At 43.2% G+C, this 25561-nt stretch overlaps 1 protein-coding gene across 1 annotated transcript in view; it reads right to left on the bottom strand.

Annotated features, from left to right (window-relative positions):
- Positions 1-20316, bottom strand: part of LOC132998688 (transcription factor 4-like) — a 161534-nt gene extending 141218 nt beyond the window's left edge. Inside the window, exons 1-3 of the mRNA XM_061068421.1 lie at positions 20209-20316; positions 19857-19895; positions 16123-16195 (exon numbers count right to left, since the gene is read on the bottom strand). Of these exons, the coding sequence (XP_060924404.1) occupies positions 16123-16195; positions 19857-19895; positions 20209-20280 (184 nt within the window). The 5' untranslated portion in view covers positions 20281-20316. The remainder of the gene's footprint in view (positions 1-16122; positions 16196-19856; positions 19896-20208) is intronic.
- Positions 20317-25561: the final 5245 nt, after the last annotated feature.

Raw genomic sequence — 25561 nt, 5'->3', positions numbered from 1 at the left:
CCGAACACGGCCCACGCCCCCCCCCCCAGTCCTGCTGCACATTTACTCAGCTCTTTCTAATTTGTAGCCCTGGTGCTTGAAATGTGTGTGTGTGTGTCAGTGTGTATAAAGGTATGTGTGTGTGAAGCAGCAGCCATCTTGTTAAATGAATCTTAATCTTTTTTTGTGAATGTAAAAGCTAAAAAGCCCAAAGTCGAGTTCAGGTAAAGAAAACACTGAAGCTTCTGAAACACCAAGTTTCACAATTCACCTGCTTCCAGAGTCAAAGTGACATCACAACAACACAACAGTAACACAATCATCATCCTCCAAGTGTTGGAGACAGAGGCTGAACAGAGGAGCAGCAGCAAAGGACAGAAGAGATGTATAATGTTGTCTTTGATTATCTGTTTGTGTTGTCCACATACTTCTGATAATATTCCTACAAGCAGCAGTTTCAGGGTGTGTTACACTTAGTGTCGCACAACACGCTTGTCTGATTGTAATGTTTCTGGACCCGTGTGGATCCAGTTGTGTGTAAAACGATGACCAGTAGTGAGTCAGGACGTGAGCAGCTCGTTAGCTGACACGCTGCTTGTTTATCGGACTCGCAGCCAGATGTGTTTTTATCGACAGCAGATTTAGGAACCTGATAATCCAGCTTTGGAGGACGGAGACTTGTGAGATGTTGTGTTACAGTCGCTGCACGAATCAGCAACAAACACATCAAATACACAAGGACCATAAGAGTCATACTCCACTTCAGTCCGGCTACGATCACAACATCAGTAGGTTGTGTTGTTCAGATCCTCAGTGCGTCTCCGAGTTCACACAGAGGTTACATTTAAATTTATGTCTGAAACTCCTGTTTTTCACCAGACAAGACAAAGACCCTCACACCCGACACTCGCTCGCTCGGAGGAGGAAACGCTTTATTGAGGAAACATGGGGGGTGGGGGGGCAGTGGGGGGGCGCTGGCCGAGCCTGCTCCTGATGATTTACTGATATTTGTTCCAGATTCCAGCCCCTGAAACACAGAAGATGCCTTTAAACCAGAGGGGGATTCATCCAGGGTCAACGAGGGGGGGGTCTCCATCACATTTCACTGATCAAACACTCACACCAGTGTTAATCAGGGAAGGGAGGGGGGGTACTTTCCAACCTACACACACACACACACACACACACACACGCTGAAGTGACAAACCCCGGGTCTCGCCCTCTCACAGAGTCACTGAAGCGATTAGTTCTGCTTCCTCAGTCCGAGCTGAAGTATTTTAAAACCTCTGGCCGCACCCAGAGCCGTCGGCCTGACAGACTCACACCAGAGAAACAAAAACACACAACAACTTCCCCTACAGCCCCTATACAACATCTACACACTTCTTCTACAGTTAATAAGCTTATTTAATCTGCTCTTCTTCTCCGAGGGAATATCGTGGCGGTGAGCTCGAAACGCCGAGTTGGTACGATTCGCTCCAGAAGCAGCTGGTGCTGTTGAAGAGTTGTGTTGCAGTATTCAAATACACAAACACAAGTAAACAAGCAAAGCTCACAGGTGAAGCAGCAGCAGAGAAGTGGACAACACAGGGTTTGCTTCTGATGCGCGGAAAACCGATGAAGACGAGTTCGCTGCTTCGTGTGGTGAGAGGAAAGAAACTCGATCAAGCTTCAGCATGAAAGGATTTTCAGACAATGTTGTGCGTCCCACAGTTTGAAGTGTGTGTGTCTGTCAGTGTGTGTCAGTGTGTGTTTAAAGGTATGTGTGTGAAGCAGCAGCCATCTTGTTAAATTAATCTTAATCTTTTCTTGTGAATGTAAAAGCTAAAAAGCCCAAAGTCTGAGGTAAAGAAAACTCTGAAGCTTCTGAAACACCAAGTTTCACAATACACCTGCGTCCAGAGTCAAAGTGACATCACAACGCACAACAACAACACAACAGTAACACAATCATCATCATCCAAGTGTTTGAGACAGAGGCTGAACAGAGGAGCTGCAGCAGTGGACAGAAGAGATGTATCATAGTGTCTTTGCTTGTATCTGAAAAAATTTGTTTGGGTTGTCCACATACTTTTGATAATGCTCCTACAATGTTGTGCGTCTAACGTTGAGGGAACATCTCGTGGAAAAGTTGTGTATGCAAAGAAACTACCGTCTTAGTTGCATCATAGACTCGATATCAAAATGGACAGACACACAAAGCTGTATTCTCTCTATCGACCAGCAGAGGACGACTCCACTGGTTGTCAGAGTAGATTTGTCTACGTCGCATTTGATTTAAAACACAAGTAAACATATTCCTAAGTAAGCGTGGATACCGTTTGACAGCTAGCTCCTGGTGGCTCCTCCCCCTTGCTCCTCCAAATATGGTCTCTCCTGGTTCCAAACAACAAGATGGTGCTGAACACGATATCAAACTGGAGGCTTCGAACACAGCAGCTCACAAACCAGTGGATCTAAATTAACCACATCCTAAAACCTTCAGGATCAACTGAAGCTCCCACTGTGAGCCTGATCGTATCACCCCCCCGACATCTGCTTCAGGAGCAAATCCCCTCGGCCGGATTCAGACGTTTGTTCTCTGAGTCTTTCCAGATTAATGCTCCTGGTCACAGATACCACACCTGTCTGGAGTATCGGGGTGTCCATATACTCTGTCTTCTATTTTCTGGATTAAATCTTTAGTTTCTGTTTGGTGTTGGATCATCACCAGAGATATTAAAGCACAATAACACAAAAGTGCTTATGTTTTGCTTGGCTTTGCAGGAAGGAGGAGGTGTCACGTCCTCCCGAATGGAGGCACTTTCCTTTAAAAGCTCGGGGTGTTGTAAATCTTCTTGATATATACCTCTGCCTTCCAAGAACACAGCAGCCGGGAAACAACTTCATAAAGCCGCATTTATTGGATAATTGGTCCTTCAAATGGCTTCAAGCTGTCAGAGGACGGCCATCCAACAGGCAGCCGGCCGGAAAATGAGAGAAAAGAGGAGAGTGGAGGGGAGGGGGGGGGGAGAAAAAAACTAAACACCAACAAATGTCCCTTTTAACGTCCTCTTCACCACGGGCTAGCAACACTGTGTGGAAGCCGAGGATTCAGCCTCGAGTTATTGCAAAACAAAGCTGTCAAATAAGACAAACAACCTCTAATACACTACGACTCGTCTCTCTAGAAGTTTTATCTCCATACGACTAAACTCCAGGATGGTGATTTGATTTCGAGGAAACGCATTCGCTGGTTGGAGAATGTTCAGAGGCAGAATTCATTCTGAGTGAATGAAGCAATGAGCTGCAGAAGCATCAGGAGCGAGTGAGGATCTGAGAAACCGTCCAGAGTCGTGTGTTTGGTTCAGGCAACAACAACTCTTTGGTTAAAGTTCAGGAAAGATCACGGATTTGATTTAATTCCAGATAATTAATTAATTTTTGCAAGTTACACCAGACATCCTTATCTAATCTTGACCAAATTGAGTAGCTAGACAAAACCATGAATCACTTAAATCCCAGTAAAGCACCTACAGTCGCCTCATTGAGGCCAAACAACATAACACAAAACAGGAAGTGTTTGATAATCTGCCTTGAAACGTCCAGACTCAGATCTCAACAACACTGGCGGATTTTTTACGTTAAGATCCAATTATTTCTTACCAAACTGAGGAGAAAGTTTCTTTGCAAAGTAAAGGAAAGTGGTAAAAATAAAAGAATCCTGAACCTGCTCCTCCACCAAGTTTGGTGCGAATAGACTCAACACTTTTGACCAAATCCTGCAGTATAGGATCAGATATTTGTATATTATCTGTGAAGATTTTATTAAACAAGTTCAGTATTAATTGAATTTCAAGAACAAAAAGGTATTTGTTGTTTCAGTTCAGTTGCCTAGAAACACAAGTTTCAGAAGACAAGTCGTCTGCTGAGTCACTCAGGAGGAGAACAGGTCACAAAGAGTCAGAGTCAAGTTTGGAGAGTCAACACGAGTCGGGTCGTAATTAGATCTGATTTGAGAATGAGTGGGAAGAGACAGAAAGAAAGAAAAGAGAGATGGAAGGAAAGAAAGGAGAGAAAGAAGGGAGAGAAAATGAAAAGAGGAAAAAGTAAGGGAGAGAGTGAGAGGGAGAGAGAGAGAGAGAGAGGGAGAAATGTTTGGAGTGAGGAGTTCTTGCTATTCACAGTCCTGACAGTGTGGAATGTGAGAGGGGAGATCAATGTGGTGTCTCACACACACACACACACACACACACACACACACACACACACACACACACACACACACACCGCCAGATGTTCTTTGACCAATGAGGAAGCTGCGGTCTGGTCTCCTCAGGTCAACCCGCATGTGTCTCTCACAGACACACACACACATACACACACAAAGACACACACTTTACTTCTATTACATATTCACTGCTTGTTCCATTCCATTTTATCAATGAAGCGATCACAGTTTGCAGCTCAGGTCTAATGAGCAAGGCCTCAACACACTGTCAGGGTTACAAGTTCAATTCCCTGTGAGCAAGGCACTGATATAAACACAGGTCCAGGTGCACTGAGCAAAGCATTAACACCGTCTATGGAAGGTTGTCGGTTCAAATCTGCACACCAGTCTTTCCCTCTTGTGATCAACCGCTGCTGAGGAGCCTTTTAGCAAAGCACTGAATGCAACAGTTGTAGAATTTACTGTGAATGAGCCAGTGTGAGTCAAATCTAGAGATGGAGACAATAAAAGCACAAATAAGAGTAATGACAAAATATATGTGTTGATAAATAAACTTAAATAATTGAGTCAATCAAGACAAAGCAACCAATCAGGTTAGAGAATCACAACATCCGAGGTCAAAGGTCAGGATCTGTGACAAGAATGTGTCACTAGACGCTCAAGGGCACTAGGGCAGGACTCTGCTTCTCTCTGCCCCCCCGCAGGCCGACAGAACTCCATTAGAAAAGCGTCTCAAACAGACTAAACACTGGGACTGTGAAATAACCCAGTTTCACACTGGACCAAAACACCAATTAAACGTCAGGGAGGGAGCGTCCAAGTGAACACAAACACAGCCAGGGACGGTGGCATGAATTCACTGCTGATACTGGAGAGAGTGTCTGTGTGTGTGTGTCTGTGTGTGTGTAACTGTCTCTGTGTGTCTGTGTGTGTGTGTGTGTCTGTGTGTGTGTGTGTGAGAGAGAGAGAGTGTCGGAAAATGTAGGGTTTTTCAATTTTACATGAACAAAAACACAGTAATGCCACACACATCGACACAGAGCATGCACACTCTCTCTCTCTCTCTCTCTCTCTCTCTCTCTCTCTCTCTCTCTGTGCACACACACACACACACACTTACTGCACACACACACACATTCATGTACTTCTATCTTAGTGAAGACACTCATCGGTATAATGCACTCATTATTCAGCTTCTTACCGAACATGAACCATCACAACTAAAAACCTGAACCTGAATCGTCTTCACACTCAAACAATCCTTTAAAAAGTGAAGACAAGCAAAGATCTCCTCACTCTGTAAGGACTATGGTCCTCACAAATATATAAGGACAAATACAAGTGCAAGTGCAAGTACACACACACACACACACACACACACACACGAGCACAAACACACACTGTCTGGCCTGTCACAGGACCAGATGGCACTAGGGGTGTTCCAGACAATTTACAGTTTTTTGTGTGTTTGTGCATGTGTGTGTGTGTGTGTGTGTGAGAATGTGCATGAGTGTGTGTGTGGAAATGGGGGGGTTGGAAAATCTACTCCACACACACACACACACACACACACACACACAGAGACACACACAGGGACTTGGCAGTGCCACTCCGGTGCCAGCGCTGCCAAAGACTTAGAATAAAACAAAAGCCGGGACGAACCATCGCGCTGCTCCCCCGCTCTGTCCCTCCCCCCCCCCCCCCCCCCCGCTCCCAAGCAGATGGTTTAACCTGCTGATCTCTGCAGTGTGAAGGTTCAGTGTCTCCGACAAGTCGACTCGCATCACGTTCGTTCACCAAACACCTCGACACACGGGTTCTCATCGTATAGAAGCGTTTATATATATGTGTGTGTCTACGTTTCACCTAGTTTGAGATGAAGGGTTTGGAAGGGTGGAAGGAAAATGGAGGAAAAGGAGGAAAAGGAGGAAAAGGAGGAAAAGGAGGATGGACCTGCATGAGCTGAGGATGAGAGAGACTTGCCATGATAAAATCATTCCGACACATTAAAGACAATAATGATTATAACTAATACAGACTATTTGTTTTATAAACATCTTTTTCAGCGGTTTCCTCTTCACCTTCATCGTACCCTCTCTCCGTTCCTTCTCTCTCTTTCTGTCCAGATCCTTCTCTCAGATGAAGCTGAATAATTAACCCTGAGAACCTGATGTATTTACAGCTCTGTTTTCACTCCCTTCACTTACTGCATGTTTGAGATGAGCTCATTGTATAGTTATTGTTTTTAGGGTAAATTAATCTACACAGAAATGTCATCAGTTATTAAGATTAAATCATGTGGATTTCATTCATAAGAAAAAGAAAAAGGGCAGAATCTCAACCTGCTTCTCACTGAGGAACATGAGGTCAGAGTTAGGAGCCTGTGTTTTGTGTCGAAAGGCAAATAGACGGAAGTGGAAGAGGAAACGTGACATAAGAGCAGGAAGCGATGGTTTAATGTTGAAGGTCGGAAGAAGGAAAAACAATGTGGAAGCAAATAACAACAAACAAGTGACGGAGGAGAACAGGATGTTTTGCATCGAAAGAAACAACAGGAGAAAAAAGTCAATGGTAGCAGTTTGAAGACTGTGAAGAACCAAGAGGATGAGGAGGAAGGTAACAGGGGATGAAGAGGGAGTAGGGGAGAGAAGGATTGGGGGAGAAGAAGAAGAGATAGTCGACAGAATAAAGATGGATAAGAATAAGAAAGGAGGAAGAAGAAAAGAGGAAATAGAGAAGAAAAATTCAGAAGGTTGAATAGGAAAGAAGGGAGAGTGATGAAGAGGATGAGGAAGAAGGTAACGGGATGAAGAGTGAGAGAGGGAGGGAACGAGTGGGGGAGAAGAAGAAGAACAGATAGTCGACAGAATAAAGATGGATAAGAATAAGAAAGGAGGAAGGAACAAGGGAGAAGAACGACAAGAACAAATAAGGGAAAAGAAAAATACAAAGATTGAAGAGGAAAAGAAGGGAGAGTGATGAAGAGGAAGCTGAGGAAGAAGGGATGAAGCTGTTGAAAGGCAGGACAAAGAGGAGGATGGCAGGATGGGATAAGAAAGATAGAAGGACTAAAAAATGAACATGAAGGAAACAGAGAGAGATCAGAGGATCCAGAGGAAGATGAGTGAGGAGGTGAAGAAATGGACGACAGTGATGAAGAGGAGCAGAGTGAGGACACAGAGGAAGATGAAGGTGGAATCAGCTGATTCCCAAACCTCGAACTTCTCAATTAACAGCCGACATGTTTCCTTAACACACCTCTTCAGCGTTCAGGTTAGCCACACACACAAACACTCACACAAACACACACACACACACACACACACACACACACACACACACAAAAGACACACATGTTTCGACGTTAAACTCCCAAAACAATTTCACTTGTCACACACTTACTCATACAAGCATCAACACACAAACACACACTCACACACACACACACACACACACACACACACACACACACACACACACACACACAGACACACACACACTCCACCGCCTCCCAGAATAAGTTGGCTGCCTCTAATTGGAGTGGTGCTGCAGCTGAGAGGTGTTGAGCGCGGCTGTAATTGTGCGACGCCTGGTCGACGTTTTCTGTCTCTTTATTTTTTAAGGATTGGGTAATTAGGCTCGGTGACTGCGACTGTGCCGCCGCCGCCGCCGCCGGTACGAGTGAACAGGTGCGCTGAGAACACACGACACCTCGCCGACGTCACACGCTGTTCAGTGGCGACGAGGGGGGGGGGCACTCGAGCCGTGAGGTTTCACCAAAAGATACCGAAGAGGAAGTAAAGCGTGTTCGCCGCAGGCGGTGGCGTGCCGGTGGTGGAGGTGCCGGTGCCGGTGGCGGTGGCGGTGGCGGCGGGGGGGAAAGGTATTCAGCTACCTCCGGCTCATTGGACGAGAGGAAGTGAACAGATTGTGCGACTGAGCGGGAAAAGAAAAGAAACGTGTGAATGTAGCTAATAACTGAAGAAGGAGAGAAATGGAACAGGTGTTTTTAGATGAATGCGGAAATAACAACGCAAACGTGATCATATTCAGCAGGTATCATGTTGTTCACGTTAAAAACATGGACTGTTTTGGATCGCCCCCTGGTGGCTGACTGCAGTATGCGTGATAAGCCCGACATCCCCCATGTAACATATCTGGGTAAACCAAAAACTGAAAATTAGACAGGAAGTGACCTCATCTTGAAGAAACCAATCGGATCTTTACAGACGCAAACTAAGGACAAGATCACTCATCGGTAAATGTAGCGATAGAAAAACTTCGTCCAATCAGAGCCAGGGAGGAGGCGAATAAAACATTTGCTTCCTGTGGCAAAGCATGTCCACAGTTTGGCTTTGCATGGAATTCAACTTGAACCAAGATATTCACATCACCTTCACGTGTGTGTGTTAACGTGACGTGAAGCTGTAAAAGATTGTGTTTCTTAAATCCTTTATTTTAAGTTTCAAATCCTCAAAATATAGGAAATATAAAGTATTCAATGAAAAGCTGTTGAAACGTCTAAAAAATGTCCACTTTACTCACAAATTTGGTTCAATTGCAACATTCAACATCGTCTTTGACCCACAAACCTCACAAACCTCACATTAACAGAACAGAATCGTATCTTTACAAACGCAAACTAAGGACAAGAATCATCGGTAAATGTAGCGATGGAAAGACTTCGTCCAATCAGAGCCAGTGAGGAGCTGAATAAACATTTGCTTCCTGTGGCATAGCATGTCCACAGTTTGGCTTTAAATGGAATTCAACTTGACCAAAGATAATCACGTCACGTTCACGTGTGTGTTAACGTGACCTGAAGCTGTAAAAGATTGTGTTTCAATTTGACGTAGATCCTCACAACATAGGAAATATAAAGCAGTCAATGAAATGCTGTTGAAACAAAAGCTAGAAACGTCTACAAAATATCACAAATGTGGTTCAATTGTAACATTCCACATCGTCTTTGACCCACAAACCGCACAAACCTCACGTGAACGAAACACAGACAGACTCACACCAGATAAAACCAGAGTGAAGTCAGAGAAACCCGACTAACAAACTGATCTGAACTCAGCAGCTCGTCCCGTCTTCTGGGAGAACATATGGACGCCGACTCGGTAGCGAGTCGACGCGCCGAAGCACGCGGCACGTCAATCTCCTGAGCTTTGCCGGGAGAAAAAAAAATAAAAAACACACAAATCCATGTCGAGTTCTCACAGACTTTAACCTTGAAATCACTGCCATTATTAGCAGAGTCATTATTAGCATTAGAAAAGTAAATGGGGCTAATAATATTTGCCATTATAGCTAAAAACGCCTATTAATCCCTAATCCGCTGCACAATTAGCAGCGTGGTTGTGTGTTTGTGTTGTGAGTCGTTCTGCTTTGCCTGGGAGCAGAGGAAGGTGGGAGGCGGAGGCATTAAGCTACCGGCTCCTGCTCTCCGGCTCCGTTCTGAAAGCGATGAGCCGGCGTGTGAGTGACGGGCGTGACGGAGGCAGATCTGACTGAATAGAGACAAGAGGGTGGCGGAGGGGGCGTCGCTCGCCGCAGCGAAGCGCGTTATCTGTCTCGGAACAAGTGCATCAAATCAAACGGGAGAGGGGATATTATTAAAGCAGCCTCCTTTTTCCTCCGCTGTGAACTGTGACTTAATAAGCTATGCCAATTAGAGGAACAAAAATCAGGCGTGCCATCGGGGGCTGGATCTGCCCTCGTCCAAATTTCTGTGCTAACGCGTGAAGCTGCTGGCGGCGGCGCTGCGGTGGCGTCCCGGCTCGTCTGCGGGTTCTGACAAGAAAAGGAAGAGGAGGCGGAAGGAGGGAGGGACCAAAATAAAACAGGATAAAGATTATTGATGTGATCTGGACCTGACGGGCTTTGTGACTCGTGAGACGTTAGAAACACAAGGTTTGAATCCTTCTCAAGTCGAGTTGGTTCAGTTTGCCACAGATGAACTTTGCCCGAGCTTCAGACACACGAGGGTCGGAACTCTTTTATCAACGAGAGGTTTCACTTTGTTATTCTGTTGTTTAGTGTTGGTTGATGCAAAGAGGCAGTTTTATCCGAAATAAATCGAGAAACACAAGAAAGGGTTTAAATAAGTTTGGTAATATTCAAACTAATCAGCTTTCGTCTGATGGTGAATTAGCTTCTGGGGCAACTTACGATATTTTAGGGCCGGTTAGAGAAACACTGATCACATGTCGACTCACAAACCACTAGTCGACATTATTTATCATTGTGGACGGGTAACAAAGCCGTGGCATCTGCAGCATGTATCCAGCAGGAGGCGCTATTATTGACAACAAGTTGGGGGAAAAAGGCGACCGCAATCTCAAACGTGATTGGTCAAACTTGAGCTTTTAGAAACTGGAGTCTTGTATATTCACATGTGTTTATAGAAATCAGTATCTTAAAGGGGACATTTTATGAAAATTCCACTTTTGTAGTGCTTCTACACGTAAATTTGGGGATCTGGCATGTCTACCGTCCCAAAAACTCTGGAAAAAAACAACTCCCGCGATTTGTTGTGGTTCCTCTCTGTCAGAAACGATACGCTAGATGGCGACGAATTGGTACTCAAAACAGGTCAATCTGAGGAGGGCTGCTTTAAACAGGGTAAAAAGGTGTTTTAAATGATCATTGTGGTATTTTGACCAAAATATGTTTCAGACATTTCATTAAGACCCCAAGGAACCATATCAGCTGTGGTAAAATGGGCATAATATGTCTCCTTTAAGACTTTGACTGAAACTGCTGTAGTGTACGAGTCAGTGTCGAAGCCTTCTCACCGACCTGCTGCTCTGTATCAGTCCGCCGCTTAAAATAGTCCAGACACAACATTTCCTCGTGTGAATCTGTCTGAGGAAACTAAGGAGACTTCTTATTTTGAAGGTGTAACTTTAGATTTATGAAACGCCAGCAGGTTTGGACCCGAGACTCAGTCTGAGGTTTACTGGTTCACTGGTTGTTGACAATGAGAATATAACACCAGATTTATTTGATCCTTTTCTTTCCCTTCTCTCTTCCATCTGTTTCTCCGTCTTTCCCTTCTTCTATCATCGGGTCTTTCTTACTCTCTCTCTTTCTTGCTTTTCCTTTCTTCCTTTCCTCTTCTACTTCCTTTCCTTATTTCCTTAATTTCAGCTTCTTTCTGCCGTCACTCCAGGAAACATTTTGTCCATCTTTCGTTGCCAACTTTATGTCCCACGGCAACAGGGAGGGTATATGCCCCCCCCCCACCCCCAACTACACACACATGCTCACACACATCAGAATCTCTTCAGATCTCACACACATCTTTACACCCTCACACACACCTTCCAACACCAGTGACAGGGAGACAAACAGCGGATCTGAGAGGTTAGAAGAATGTCAAAGAAAAAAGAGGAAAAACACCGAAACCAGCCAAGACCTGAAATAGACGAGCGGCATTGGCGGCGGCGTCGGTGGCGTTGACAGGCGGCGTGAAGCCGCTCGCTGCACGGCTTCATCCAGGAGGAGATTAGAAACACACACAGTTTGAAGTCTGCATTATCTTTCCAGGGATGATCCCAAAATAAACAACAGCAACGGCGAAATCTCCCAATAATTAAAACGCCTAATCCACTTCCTGGTTGGTGATGACCGTGGGCTGAGCGTGTCAGCTGGGACTCGCGGGGATTGTGCGGCGTTTATGTTTAGATGCTTTTGTGCGTTAAGGTGAATTTATCGCCAAAAAAAAAAACCGAAGACTTACGTGAGACGTGGAGGGGGCTTCAAAAGAGAAATGTCACTCCCAATCGTCAAAAGCATCAGATAAAGCGTTTTCCTAAAACCTGTTTTTATTCCTCCGCCTCTCGTCCGACTGACGGTATTTTTAACACTTTTATCCGTTCTCTCGTCTCCTTTAAGTCCTCGTCTCTTTGTTTACGTTTATTAAACTCCACCTGGTTCCAGAGAATCAGGAACAAACTGTGGTTTTTCTATCGCACTTTGACAGATCGAGGTTTCTGTCCCTCCACCAAGTTCATTTACAGTATTTTAGCAAATTGAATATCTAAACCAATCAGTAGGTATACTGTTTTCAGAGTTTTAAGTCCCGCCCCTTTGTCTTTCTGTGCACACCCACTTTAACTGTGGTTTCTTCATCATTGAACTCTCGATGCTCTGCAGCCGCACTGAGATTCCTCTGTGTTCCAGCTGATTGAAGAGGAGCAGCTCTTCCTCCTCACATGTTGCACCACACTCGTCCAATCTGCAGCGTCGACCAGTTTATGAAACATTCACTTCTCCACAGATTTGCATACAGACGTCACTTCAGTCACTTGAGGAGAAAACCTGCGAATCGAGCGCCGCTGCCCCGACTGTGACCCGTGGTTTAAAGTCACCAAATCTCAACTGCTCTCAAACCTGCCACAGAACACGAGTGGATGTTTCCTGCTGGGTGATCCGGCGCCGTGCAGCTGAACGGGAGCATCTGCATTTGTTATTCTTCTCCGCTTGTTTATTCAGCTTTTCCTTGAATTGCTCTCCGGTCTGCACGTGTGGTTGTAACCCTGTTAGGTGAACGACCCCCACTCGGTGCCGGCGTGTCCCTTCCTCCGGCCTCACACCAGCCTTTGGAAACCAGCTCTCATGGCTGTGTGGGTCTGTGGAGTTCTAATTAGCTGCATTCACAAACAGCGCCGGGCTCATCAAAATGCCGAGGCCTGCAGAAAGCCACAGCAGGGGTGAGCAGAGTGTGTGTGTGTGTGTGTGTGTGTGTGTGTGTGTGTGTGTGTGTGTGTGTGTGTGTGTGTTGCATCTTGTACATGAGGGTGTTTCAATGTGTGCACATAAAAAAACAGTGTGATTTGTGTACAGCAATGAGTGTCAGTGTGTGCGTGAGTGTGTGTGTGTGTGTGTGTGTGTGTGTGTGTGTGTGTGTGTGTGTGTGTGTGTGTGTGTGTGTGTGACACCAGTGTGTGTTCCTGCATCAAAAGAGGAGAAAAAAAAAACAATTCTGAAATGAAGATCCACGGCGAAGCAGCAAACCGAGGCCTAACAGCCGCTGCAAATTCTACAAAAGCAGAGGCTCTGTTTTGGAGGGGGGGGGGAAATGGTAACACTTGTCGTCCTTCCTCTACATTTGTATGCACGGCACCGGAGCAAAGAACAACATCACCGAAACCGCCGAGCACAAACAACAACAACAACAACAAGGCGGTAAACAAAGAAGACGTCTCGGCTTCTCTCTGTTTTCCAGCCAACTGACAAAATGGCTTCCGACGCCGTTTAGAGGCAAATTACAAGAGCGTGAGTAACGGAGACGAGCCGGTTGGTGTTCGGCAGAAACACACACACACTGATCCAACTGATGATAGCATCACAACAATCCATTAAAATACTGAGAGACACATGACAACAAAGAGGTGGAACACAGATCTGTGCATCGTGTCCTCTCTTTGTTGTTTGTCCATGTTGAGACTCACAAATTGTGTTGTATTTCCTATTGTTATTGGTGTATTTATTTACACAATATGTTCATTGCAAATAGTGTATGAAGAATTCCTACCTCGTTAACCAATATTACAAAAATCTATATAGATGGACGGATCCTGTTGTGTAAAGATTAGAAAACATTTATCTATTTGACAACAAACTGCACATCAACACACATTTTAAGTTTCTAGCCGCCAGGTGCACATCGAGGTCGATCCCACTCCAGTCCAGCAGGTGGTGCTAAACCACGTGTTTGGTAACTGACAGAAATGCGAGAAGAAGAAAAACGTGCAGTCAAACAAAGGACCATATATTATATTTAAATCCCCAAACCAGGACGCTTAGCGTGTACCGCACATTAATGAACAGATCATAGGTATTTTCAAGTGTTTGAACTTTGACACTTGGTTTAGATTCAGGTTAACGACTGATGACACACTGGATGATGGACACATACAGACCAAGCAGTGTTGAATTCAGATGCCCACTGACTGTATAATAATTAACTTTAAATTCACACTGAGCTAATAGCGGGTGACTGGACAGAGGAACGAGTGAACGAGTGGATGAATCTCAGGTCACAGATCAGATCTCACAGCTCGGGCTCCTTTTCCCATCCAGCTCCAAAGTGGTTTAAATATCAAATTCACCTGAAGTCTGGTCAAACACTGTGATGGTGTATTACTATCGTGAAGCAACTGGAGGCCACCACACGATTGAAAAACAGAAGCCTGGTAGAGGTCTGTGAGAACGATGCATGTACAAGCACCAACACAACTGGTTTTTAAAGTCCCAGAATGCACCTGTCATTAATTAAGACACTTAGAACAACACTGTGCAGCAAACTCTTGATTCTCTGATGTTAAACCAGCAGAAGTGAATCTTCACAACCTGCTGCACATTTGAACTTTCACGTTCACACATTCTACAGCCACAAAAACCAACATCTTATACACCAGTAAAACACAGTGAGCTGCTCTCAACAACACACACACACTCACACACACACAGACTCACACACACACACACAGACTCACATGCACACAAACAGAGGCCGGAAAGAATGAGTGCAGCACATCAGAAAAACAGGAATTCTCCTTCAGGAATGAACTCGAGAAGCTGAAAAACAAACGCGTCGCCTTCAAAACGCAGAAACATGAAAAATCCCCTCACACCTCGGACGTCTACGTGTTATTAACGTGTTATTAACGTGTTATTAACGTGTTATTAACGTGTTATTAACTGTGACGTCGAGCGAGAGAACAACAACAAACAACAAATCATATTCAACCCCTTCAGGAATCCAGTGTGTGTGAATCCGCTGCAGAAAACTTTAACTTCAACATGAGAACTTATTTATTCACTCCTGTCTGAGCAAGAAGAATATATCTGTGACTCAGAAAGGAAGTAAAACCATGGACCACATGTGACACCACATGTTCAAGTATTTCAGTTTCACTTGGATTTTCCTGGAAGTAGCTTCTACTTCGCTGCTCAGAAACATCAGTCGCTGGTAAGAACTGGTTTTACAGCAGCAAAGAAGAAGTGATTTCAGGTAGGTTAGCGCTAGCGGTCGCAAGCTAACATGTACGAAATTGCGTAACTTCAGTTCTAAGTGGTTTTGTCTGTTTATAGATGTATTTACTTGGGTTGTTTTTCAGTTCTGAATGTCAATGTTTTTCAAAGGGTTCAACCTGAGCCTGGCCGCACAACAATGATAGTTAACGTCAGTTTATACAGGGTCAGCAGCGTAAGAACAACTGTAGATATATGTATATATATACGTTTTCTAAATGCACTGGTTTCTGATCGGTTCTTATTCGCAAAATTTGTATCCCGCTGGTCAAATTAAATACGAACAATTCGGATGATCTTGTTCAAACCAGCTCCAAATAAAAGCTTCGAATGTGAACTTGTCAATTTTGACTTCTGTCATTTTCCAACTCTCTCTCACTGAGCGAAACCTCTCGGCCAATAGAGACATTTCTATGATTATACACATGTTGTTTACAGGGTCCCATGTTTTCTTCCACATTCCGACTCCAAAGCAAACACACACATTGAAATCAGAATGACTTCCCAACTTGGGAAACGAGACCTTCGCTGCAGCTCGTGAACGTAACACACAGAAAAAAACTGAATAAACCAAACACACTGAAATGAAAGCAGCAACATCTTAGTACAGAAAATGCAGAACCAACCAGAATCGTCATAGAACAAATGAGCCACTTATATACTTTCAAGAAATGCAATTTTTCAAGTCAACTGGAAATAGTGTTCCACCAGCAAAACAGCATAAAAACCGCAAAACAGCATCTGCACGTCCCAAACATGGTTCCCCCCCGAAAAATCCAAACAGCAAGCGAAGCAGCCGCGAGCAGGTGGAAGAGGAAGAAGAGGAGGAGGAGAAAGAAGAAGAAGAAGAAAGAGGAGGAGGAGGAGGATTAAAAAAACTGACGTACTTGAGCCGGAGAAATGTCCGCTCCCCAGGGAGGTCGGTCCGTTCTTTCCACTGCCGACAGGAGGAGAAAACATCTACAAGACAAACAGAGAGCACGTTACCTCGGAGAGCACAGACACACTACAGACACACTACAGACACACATCACTACAGACAGACATCACTACAGACACACATCACTACAGACACACATCACTACAGACACACATGAGGAGCTCCGTTCCAAAACACCGCTGCAGCATTTGGCCGAGAGAACAGCGTCTCCAGATTCTCAACGCTTCAGTTTCGTTTCTGCTTTTCTAACACTCGTATTTTAACTGTGAAGAGGAAAAATTAAAAGAGCTGCGTATCATGGATCGGATTTATTTCAATAAAGAAACCTCAGGGGCCAAATAACAGATTTGAAATACACGTTTCAAAACAGAACCTAAAGTTCTCAAACGTTATTTGTCTTTACTGTCTGATTAAAGAGTAAATCAACTAAATTATAAATCTGAATAATGGCTGCAGAGGTGGGACTGAGTCACTGTTTCACACGTTGTATTTACGTCTCTGATTTTAGCTAAAATGTCCTAAATTGAGTCCAGAGTCATGGAAATCCAATTGGAAAGCATCAGGTCCCAAAACAGGGTCGACAAGTCCTGAGTCGAGTCCCAGGTCAGGTTGATTGAGTCAGGGAAGACAGGTCTGTCCCACATCGAGTTCAGAGTAAAGACTAACAAGTCAAGAGTCCAACTTCAGGTCGGATGAATCCTGCGTCTGATTCCAAGTCAGTTCCAACGAGGATCGAGACAAACACCACGACAAGGAAAGTCCAGAGTCCAGTCCCAATCAGGTCCAGTCTAGTTTAACAGATTTTACCTATTTAAGGGTAAAACTAAAAAGACTATTTGTTTGTTTGTTTGTTTGTTTGTTTGACCTGATTGTCTTCGTAGTTGATTTAAGTAGAAACAAAAGGTTTACATTTTTTAAATAGGTGGATTCGAGGAATGAAAGTCATAACAAGTCAAATAATTAGAACCTAAGTCATGAGCCTCTGATGTTAAGTCAAGTTTAAAATCATCATATCTGTGGCTTAAGTCTGAGTCCAAACCTCTGGCTGCAGAGGTTTGGTTCTGTCCTCTAAACGTACGGCGGTTCGATTCCCAGCCGTCACCACGACGCTCACAGACGTGAAGGATTCATTTTCCAAAACACGTCGGCGACGTTTGAAGAAAAGCAGAAAGAAAAATCAAATTCCTCATTCAGCTTCTGTGAAGAATAAACAGGATCCAATCACTCCAGTCACCTGCTCACCTTTCACAGAAACCTGTTTTCGCTCTCGAGTGTCACTTTATCCGAATGTTGGACGGCTCATTTTGGAACGAAGCGCTTCACATCTACTTCATATCTGACTTAAACATCTGAGATAATCATCAGAACCAGTTGCCATCTGCTCTACACATCTCCAGGAAAAACACAGAATCAAGCCCATACAAAGACAGAGACTGCGGCTGAATGTTGATTCCTGCTGAGCGACTGCAAAGCTTCACAGAGAAACGTATCAAAGTGAGACATCTGACCCCCGTCGATCACCTCTCTGGATGAATATCAGGCCTCGTGTGTGTGTCGCTGTGTTTGAAGCTGAAACCTCTGATCCTGAAAACACTCCAGCTCACACACGCTCACACGCTAAAATCACTTTTAGCTTTTTTCAGTGGAAATCTTTTCTTCTTTTTGGGTTTGTAATTGAAACCCTCGCTGGAGAAGAGGATCCCCACTTGATGTGCGGCGGTCCTGAACGCAGCCTGTCGGCCTGTGAGCGTTTTATCTCCGTCACAGCTGCGACGCTCACAAAACAAGTGTTTAGGAGACAAAAGATCGGGTTGTGATCATTAGCAGGTTTTCTATCGATATCCCCGTCCAAGCGTTTTCAGCTGCCTCAGCTTGTGGGCGTGTAAAGACAGATGATCGCATAAATTAATGCTCGACCTGCATTTCTAATGAGACGAGACACGTTCGGGCTGCTGCTGCCCTCCTTTGTTTCAGATTCTGTTCTCAACAAATATGATTTAAGTCACGCTGATTAATGTTTTTCATAAATGTGTAAAAATCTTTCACACAAATACATTTTTTAAGCCTTTTTTTTAAAAATCCCATCATATCCTTAATTAATGGTAACTGGAGAGTGTGTGTGTCACTGATTGATGGATTCATTGTGAATCCTTTCAAGATTATTATTTATTTTCTATTATATTATTACTTTAGTGTTTATTGTATTAACAGACTTCCTCTTTGTGTTGTTTAAATATATATTTATATCATGACAATATTTCTATAAAGGCCCAATTTGTTTCTGAACTTCTTGTTAATTATTCTATTTTTTGATATTTTTCTAATAATATAATATTCTGTGCAGGGATTGACACGTGTTTCTGGGAGTGTATTTTGAATTTAGTGATATTAGTACAAGCTTTTCCAATAAACAAGTAACAATCATGTATCATCAGTACAGTGACTTCAAAAATATGTGTGTGCTTCTATATAAACAGTAAATATTACTTATTTTTACAGTAATTCTGCCATATTTATGGTATTTTACAACTTAAATCTTACTATAGAGATATATTAAATTTTTCATTTAGAGATTATTGTGTAGTTATTACATCCAAATTAAAACCTGTTCTGTTCTATTGAAAAATCATGTTTAATCTGAGCACACACGTTTTATTGGGTTAATATTTATACAGAAGTACATTATCTGTTTGTGGCTCCTAATTCTGACGTTACAGCTATTTTAATGTTTATCTTTTATTAAATATCTCATGATAACAGACAGGTTGAGATCTGTGACGTCATATTGAAAAATCCCTATATTTGGATCCACAGGTTTTTATATTGTGTCGGAATCAAATTGTGAATTTATAATATTGTTTTTTAAATTCCAAACATTTCACATTTCTGCAGTTAATATTCAGGCCTCAGCTCTCGTGTCCTTTCTCTGCTGCTTTAACATTATTGTAAAGATCAATCAAAAGGTGAATTTAGTGTTTTAAAATATGAAACATCATCAAAAGTCTTCCTGATAAACACGTCCTCAGTGTGTCTCCATGCTTCATCACACACTCGATGCCCTGGTTCATCTCTCTCTCTCTCTCTCTCTCTCTCTCTCTCTCTCTCTCTCTCTCTCTCTCTCTCTCTCTCTTCATTTTGGGGGTGTTTCTGAATTTTTTTTTTTTTTTTATGGTGTGTGTTCCCTCTCTCCTCCTCCTCTTCAGGCCAAAGTTGCTCCCAGAGGAGGAGAGAGGCTGAGAGAAAACATGGACGAGAGCGAGGACACAGTTTCCTGTCCGTCAAGTTCAAAACAGAGAGAGAGAGAGAGAGAGAGAGAGAGAGAGAGAGAGAGAGAGAGAGAGAGAGAGAGAGAGAGAGAGAGAGAGAGAGAGAGAGAGAGAGAGGAAAGGGAAAGCACCAAGTTTAAAACCTGCAGCCGGGAGTTTAACAGCATCTAAAGAGGGTGAGACACATGTCTGTCTCTCAGCCTGTCTGTCTGTCATGCAGGTTCCACCCCCCAGCCTCTTGCATGTGCACCACACAGTGCAGAGTCACACACACACACACACACACACACACACACACACACACACACAGCAAAAGAAAAACATTTTCTATCTAAAAAACCCAGTCAAGGGCACAAGGAAGAAATCAGACTTCACATTAAAAAAGGAAAGAAGAAATTAAAATGAGATATACTACCATGGATGGTGGGAACATTTTCAAATCGTTGTTTCGCATCTATAAGACAACAAAATAACGAAATGCAGCATCACAATTCTGAGCACCACACAACCACACACACACACACAGATAAATCAAAGGAAAGGGAATTTACAAAACCAACAATATGCACACGGAGTTTTCTCCCAAGTTACAAAAAAACACACAACTTCTGTGCAGATACTTGAAAAGAGTGAGAGGTTTGAAATGTGCAGGTTATGTGCCGTGCGTCCGTTATAAGCATGTAAACAGTGGCCGAGCGTGCAGCCCACCGGCATCGAACTACATGTCAGAGCACCAGGAGGAAACGGGAGGAGAAGGATTCGCTTACTGCGCTGAAATCCAGTAAGTCACTCAGTTCCTTGTCTGTTCCCAGAGCTGCCATCCGCTGCTGGTGATGCATGTTAGCAAAAAAATCTCCCGGAACCTAGAGGAACATGGAAACACACGCAGAGAGGGATGGATGGAGGAGGATGGGTGAGAGACAGAGAGAGAGAGAGTGAGAGACAGGAGAGGAGAGAGGTGGAGGAGAGAGGTAGAGGAGAGAGGTGGAGGACCTCGGCTGCTCCTCCTGGTTCTCTGCGACTCCTTCAGCGACAAATTAATCCAGAGGAACGAGCTCAGGTCCGGGGTTCGATATAAAGCGAGTTCCCTCTCCTCCTCCTCCTCCTCCTAGTCCTGCTCCTCCTGCTCCTGCTTGCTCCTGCTCCTCCTGCACCTCCTGCTCCTGCTCCTGCTCCTCCTGCTCCTCCTGCTCCTCCTGGTCCTCCTCCTGCTCCTCCTGCTCCTGGTCCCGGGTCCAGCAGCTGCTGCGAGGAACAGCGAGAAGAAGCAAAAAGAAAAAAGCTGACAGGAAATAAAAAAAAGAAGGTGGTGGTGGTGGTGTGGGGGGGGGGGGAGGGGGGGAGTGGAGGAGTCTCTTTACGCGCGTCTGTTTTTTCGGTGTTTCTGCCCCCCCACCCGGAGCCGAGCGGTTCACCTCAAACGCGTCAGGACGCAGTGAGTCCGCGGCGGTGACTGTCACACACACACACACACACACTCTCTTTCACTGACACACACACACTCTCTCACGCTGACAGACACACACACACACAGCCTGTGGAGATCACCTCAGAGGCGTGCAGCGGTTCTCCGGGGCCGTGGGGTCCCTCTCCTCCTCCTCCTGCCCGGCTCTGGTGCCCTGTGCTCGGCTGCAGACCCACCGGGTTCCCTCCGGTGCGGGACTCGAACCCACGTGTGTGTGTGTGTGTGTGTGTGGCACGGGTGGATAAACGTGTCAGTGTGGCCACCTAGCTTCCACAGAGCTGCACCACCACCACACCGAGCTGCTGCTGCTGCTGCTGCTGCGGGGGGGGGGAGGAACGGGTCTCAGGCTTTGATTGATTGGCTGATTGGCGCCGTGATTGGCTGCTTTGATTCGGGTTAATTGGGCTAATTGGAGGGGGGGGTGGGTGGAGGTTCTCTCGAGAAAATACAACTTTTTAAACCATCATTTATGTGTTTGAATAGTTTCATTTCCCTGTTTTTATATATTTGATTGTTAATAACGCATTAATAAATCATTTTAAAATTCCCACCTGTTCTATTTTTGTGTATTTTATTTCCTTTTTATTGATTAAACTGAAAAATGCAAAGAAACAAGTGTAATTCTTGACCTGCACGGGTCAGTGCTTCAACAACACCTGCACCAAAACCCTCTGTGGAAATACTTTGCAATACTTTCTGTGTGTGTGTGTGTGTGTGTGTGTGTGTGTGTGTGTGTGTGTGTGTGTGTGTGTGTGTGTGTGTGTGTGTGTGTGTGTGTGTGTGTGTGTGTAGCCCACAGCCTGCAGGTATGAAATGAGTGGCCTATTTCTGCAAATTACACCCTGCATGTGCGGGTTTTTCTCATGGAGAGAAAAAAAAATGCAAAACACACACACACACACACAGACTCACATACACACACACTCATACACACAGACACACACACAGGTGCAGGCAGGACATAAAGGCTTATTTGTTGCTGTATAAAGTGGTCCTGTCTGTTGGCCCCTTCGCTCTCAAACTAACTAAACGACATGTACCAGCTTATATAAAAATACATAAATGAAAATATGAGCGAGCACAGATTCACTCGAGTGCCTGAATGTTTTGATCCTGATCGTTGAAGTGAGGAGCGAACACACAACTACACGTTCCTGAGTCGACTTTTTAAAGTCAACAAACAGCTGGAACATACGAGTCATCGTCAAAGAAATAAAAAAGCTGGAAATCCCCAAACTCAGAGTTCAGATTCACAAAGTAAAGAGAGAACGAGAAATAAAAACAGAGAACAGAGTTAATCTGTTAATCTGCATCTGAGGGAAGATTGTTGTCACGCAGGGAAAACACAAAATCTGTGTGCGACTGAACATGTGACAAACAATTCCCTTTGCTAGTTTAGTTCATTAAAGGTTCAGTGTGTAGAGTTTAGTGACATCTAGTGGTGAAGTGTCATGTTGCAGCTGAATATTTCACCTAAATCTTACACATTGGACCTTTAATTTATTTAAGAAATTAAAATAATAAACCCATATGTCGTGTGAATTGAGCAGCTTGTTACATTTTACTGTTGGGTGACCTCTAGTGGTTGAAGTGCTTATAACATCAGGGACATCGGTTTGGTTTGTTATAAACGTCAGAAATGGAGTTATGACACTGCATACTTATGAATAATTATGTTATTTTCTAAAAAATTGAATAATTTATGCAGTGTCATAACTACATCTCTGACGTTTATAACAAACCAAACCGTTTAAAAATTGGTTGAAAGTTGAGCAAGTTATGGTTATTTAAAAAGTACGTACCACTCCAACACAATGTTATGGGTGAGCGAGCCCCCTGTAGCAAGATGGCCGCCATGTGCGGACGTTCGACTCGGTTGGCCGGCAACGCGGACGAGACATCTAGCCTTATATATATATATCTATGGCTGATACACTCTACAGACATTATTCAAATATGGACGACATGCAGATCCCAAGAGAAGAAGCCAAATCATCTTGATCACCCCCTGGTGGCTGGCTGAAGTAACTCACCTCCTCCATGTGAGCAGATGGGACATGGACCACACTAAATGAAACTACATGAATAAAAGCACTGGGCCCAAGACTGATCATTGTGGGACGCCGGTCTCAGGTGGTTCTTATCTCACTGATTCAAGTGTTGGTTCCTGATTAGTTTGGTTATTTGAAGAAATAAAAAGGGAGTGAAACGTCTTAGATAGATAGATAGATAGATAGATAGATAGATAGATAGATAGATAGATAGATAGATAGATAGATAGATAGATAGATAGATAGATAGATAGATAGATAGATAGATAGATAGATAGATAGATAGATAGATAGATAGATAGATAGATAGATAGATAGATAGATAGATAGATAGATAGATAGATAGATAGATAGATAGATAGATAGATAGATAGATAGATAGATAGATAGATAGATAGATAGATAGATAGATAGATAGATAGATAGATAGATAGATAGATAGATAGATAGATAGATAGATAGATAGATAGATAGATAGATAGATAGATAGATAGATAGATAGATAGATAGATAGATAGATAGATAGATAGATAGATAGATAGATAGATAGATAGATAGATAGATAGATAGATAGATAGATAGTTAGATAGATTACTTTATTCATCCACAAAGGGAAATTAAGTCGTCATAGCAGCCGGTATATTTGAATACAATAAAATACAATAGAATAAAATAAAAAATATTGAGGTAGAAAGAATAAAAACAGAAACACAAGATAAATAGGTAGATAAGGTGCAGTGGCAAGATGATGGTAATAGTACTGATGATATGATGGTAATGTTATTGTTAGACAGTATATAAAAATAGTACAGTATATATATATATATTATATAACATAATATATATTTATATTTGATAGTAATTATACCAATATAATAGCAGTATATAGTAATAATGGCAGCAACAGTATATATAATAATAATAATAGTAAATAGTACATATAATAATAATAATAATGACATGTACACATGTATAAATATGTGTATATAGACTTATATATATAAAGAATATACAGAGAGTATGATATAATATATGATATGATATATAGTAGAGGTATAAATATTTGACTATACAATAGATAATATAATATACTATGATTGACAGGTGAAACTTACTTCATTACCCGGGTTCCACCTAACGATGAACAACTTCTCAGACTTTGGCTTCAAGTGACGTCAAAAGCACAAGATGGCTGCCTCAGGATGTTTCAGCTTCAGGTTTGTACGGCGGGAGGAAGTGGACACGTGTTTATCCGTCTTTGTACGACACCTACGACCATTGACGTCCTTCATTTGACCTCAGAGTAAGATCTCAGATCAGCCCGACCCGACCCGCCAGCCGCTCGCCGCTCCACTTCCCGTTATCAGTGTGTGAACTCGGGGAAACGTTACACAACACGAACACAACACATCCTGGTTTAGTCTGAGTGTTTTCACCTTGAAACGGAGCAGGAACACACAGCGATGGTCTGAACACATGTGGAACAGAACTGAGCCACAAATACCCTGAGAGAGAGAAGTTCTTACACAACGAGCTGAGGACACACACACGGCTTCCTGCTGTGACTCAGGTCGCTGGAGAACTGGAGTCTGCAGAAAGTATCTGAGAAAACACTAATAAACAAGAATATTGCACAAAGGAAACAGTGTAAAAAAAATATCTTCTTCTATACTTTCCATCACTTTATCACAAGTGAGTCCATCTTTAAGATCTAGTGGATTTATTCCGACTTTTACAACCTGTTATTTGACCAGATTGTGTTCTCCCCAGTACCTGCTTTTGCACAGTGTCTGTTTTGCAGGTTGTTTGTTTCTGTACTCTCATTATGTGTAGTTTAGTAGTGTACATATTGTGATCTTTTTTATTGTGCTTCGGCACTGTTACTTAAATTCTGTTTTCTCTTATTTGCTGTAACAAGTGAATTTCCCCGTTGTGTGGATAAATAAAGAAATCTAATCTAATCTAATAAAAGTAGAATGGACGTGTATTGTTGCAAACCCCGGGTTAAACTCAAATTTGATCCTGTGCACAAACAGATGCAGCTTCTTAAACTTTATTAGTTCCTATATTAAAGATTTTAAATCTGATGGCTCATTTAGAACAGGACAAAACACAAACAAAGTATAAAGCATCTTTCGAAGCCAGAGCCGGTGAATTTGTCCTTTTTTTACAAAGTTGCTGAAATTAATGGTTTATCAAAATTGTTGCCACTGAATTCTGTCGATTTCTTAACGGATCGACTTCAAATTTTACTTGATCACAGTTACGTGAAGTGTAAAGGACGAAGGAGACGGCAAAGAACACGTGACCGAACTCGACTTGAGGCCAAATATCAAATTAAAATGTTTGTCCACATGAGGCAGGTTGGGTCCGACAGGCTCGGGTCAGGTATCCAGAGTCACATGTGGACGAGGTTGTGGTGACAATCTTCAAACAGAGAAGTTCTGAAGCTTTGAGAAACTTTAAAGAAGAGCAGGTAGCCGATAAAGTATATTTATCCAAGAGATCTTCTGAGCATGGTTATGAAATACAATGACTTTTTAACATCTCAAATTATCAGACTTTTGAACACTATCCCAGATGTGATTCGTTAGCTCTCTCCCC

This window comes from Limanda limanda, chromosome 1 (assembly GCF_963576545.1).
Source record: "Limanda limanda chromosome 1, fLimLim1.1, whole genome shotgun sequence".
NCBI classification, from domain to species: Eukaryota; Metazoa; Chordata; class Actinopteri; order Pleuronectiformes; family Pleuronectidae; genus Limanda; species Limanda limanda.
The sequence above is the reverse complement of the archived record's forward strand: the minus strand, read 5'-3'. Positions and strand labels throughout refer to the sequence as shown.